Here is a 2,237-nt window from a genome sequence, read left to right as displayed (position 1 = left end):
TGAGTAGAAAACATCGTAGAGCTACATTTTCTAATAGCAGTGAGTAGGTGTGCCATGAAATTAAGCTTGAAGTTGACAAACATGCTGTTTTGTGCATGTGCTGGCAGTTCAACATTCATGAAGAGCCAAGACAGAAGAAGCTTCAGCAGAAGGGCCAACACTTTTATTTGAAAGTAAAACACTGGAGGGGACAAATAAACAACTAAGTTAATTAATTATTTAAGAGATTCTGATTCTAGAGAAGCACAAATTGCTTGGCGGTTGACGGACAGACTCACCACCACTCAAAAATCTCAGCTTCATTTTTTTAAACTATCCACAATAGTAAAGCTGCTAATTCGTGCCAGAAACTGTCTGTGTAGTGGAAAAGCTTCTATAAAGCAGTTGGCTCAAAGTGGGCCATTTGAAATATTTGTAGGGGCAGGACTGCACAGTATCAGGAAAATAAATAAACAACAACAACAACAACAAGCTTTGCTGCAATCACAGTATGAACTACAACAAAAACAGGTTTTCCTGATCCTTCCTTTTCTTTCGTCATCACTTTATCTAAAGCAGGTGTGAGAATGAAAGTCTGTCAGGATGAACAAAAACAGAGTGTTACATTTCAACTGTACATGAATTCATGTCCAACAGTCTGATTTATTGCAGTCCAAGAACTTTTTTGCAACATTGATTTTGTGCTCTGATAAAACAACAATAAATAAGTTGTGCATTATGCAACCCTTACTGTAAGGTGTACAAAACTAAAGTCAAAGCAAAGAATGTGTAAAAGTAGGACGAAGAACTGCTGCCTCAAATCACAAGTCTCCAAGAAACACCATCAGCTGATTTTAAGAAAATAAAGAAATAGCCTTGAAGAATAATTGTTGTACCTTTAATGTATCTAGAAATGTTGGAGGAAAAGACGGGTCCACCATTTATTCTATAACACGGCGTGTGGTTTCCCCTGAAGATGCCATCAAATGAAACTACATCAGCAACAGTCCTGCACATCATCTCACACGTCCAAGCAAAATGTGACACAATCTGTTCATGCTCAGAGTAGCTGATGGGGCAACTCTAAGCTACTACCACCCTATAAAACTAACTGCATTGTAGCCATTTCTGTGTTTGCCAAGGTTGAGTTGAAATGACATAAATATGCACATCCAATAGTTAGTTTTGAGTGTTTCAATAAAATCTGTTCAGCAGTTCAAGACACTGCAACACACATGGACAATCGCACAATTAACCACCTTTCATTGGCAAACTATGCCTAATGCAGAGGTATTTATAGTTGGCAGACTGATTACTACCAACAGTACTCATCACAAGACATTTTGTTCAGTGTTACGGAGCATCGCATGGATCCAGTGTACACCAACACAATGAAACGCTGATATTTCAAGATGAGCAACAAGACAATGCCATAACAAGGGGTGGACATAGGACATTCTCCAGGGTGTCCAGCCAGCAACCTCTAGACAAGCTGTCCGCCAAAAGTTTTGGTTGTCAGCAAACGTTACAATAAAGAAGGCAAAAAATCTCAAGAAAATATAATTTAATCAGTACAGTAGGGGTGCAGAAAAAAATGGATTCATTAAAGAATCTTATTCCTAGTCCTGGTGATTCTAAATCAATTCTAAAGACCCATAAATCGATTTTAAAATGCATTTAAGTTTATTTTTTCTGCTCCTACACCCAAGTGTACTGCAGATCACATTACGTGTCCACCTGTCACCCTAGAATTGGCCTTGTAGGCCACCGTACAGCAAGCTAGTCAGCTCCCTTTATCTGAATGGAGTCTGTTGCAGGACAGCGTGATTCGACCCACTCCATCGTTACAACTCAGTGTACGGGCGGGCGGGCGACCGACCGACCGACCAATCAATCATCAATCAATCAATCAATCAATCAATCAATCAATCAATCAATCAAGCAATCAATCATCAATCAATCAATCAATTCAATTCAATTCAACAATGTTACGGGAAAGACAGAGCTAGACAAAAGTGCGGTTGTTTGTAAGAAGAGGAAAATAAAATTGCGGTACAGTATTTAGTAAATAAGACACATGCATGGAAGGAAGATGAAAGGCGAAGCAGCAGCTCAGAGAACTCTGCAACAAACTTCCAGCTGATTCTCCAAGCAGGGCTGCCAAGATTTCCCACTCCAGCACGTGATGCATCACAAAGCACACCTGCCCCCCTCCCACCAAGGAGATGTAGTCATTTTAACATGCAAAGTAAGCATTC

At 39.8% G+C, this 2,237-nt stretch overlaps 1 protein-coding gene across 1 annotated transcript in view; it reads left to right on the top strand.

Annotated features, from left to right (window-relative positions):
• The window catches only part of LOC119426792 (enhancer of polycomb homolog 1-like), a 14,363-nt gene extending 13,394 nt beyond the window's left edge, over window positions 1-969 (top strand). Inside the window, exon 4 of the mRNA XM_037694372.1 lies at window positions 956-969. Coding sequence (XP_037550300.1) covers window positions 956-969 — 14 coding nt within the window. The remainder of the gene's footprint in view (window positions 1-955) is intronic.
• Window positions 970-2,237: the final 1,268 nt, after the last annotated feature.

The sequence above is a fragment of the Nematolebias whitei genome, chromosome 20, assembly GCF_014905685.2.
Source record: "Nematolebias whitei isolate Nwh7 chromosome 20, NemWhi1, whole genome shotgun sequence".
NCBI classification, from domain to species: Eukaryota; Metazoa; Chordata; class Actinopteri; order Cyprinodontiformes; family Rivulidae; genus Nematolebias; species Nematolebias whitei.
The sequence above is the reverse complement of the archived record's forward strand: the minus strand, read 5'-3'. Positions and strand labels throughout refer to the sequence as shown.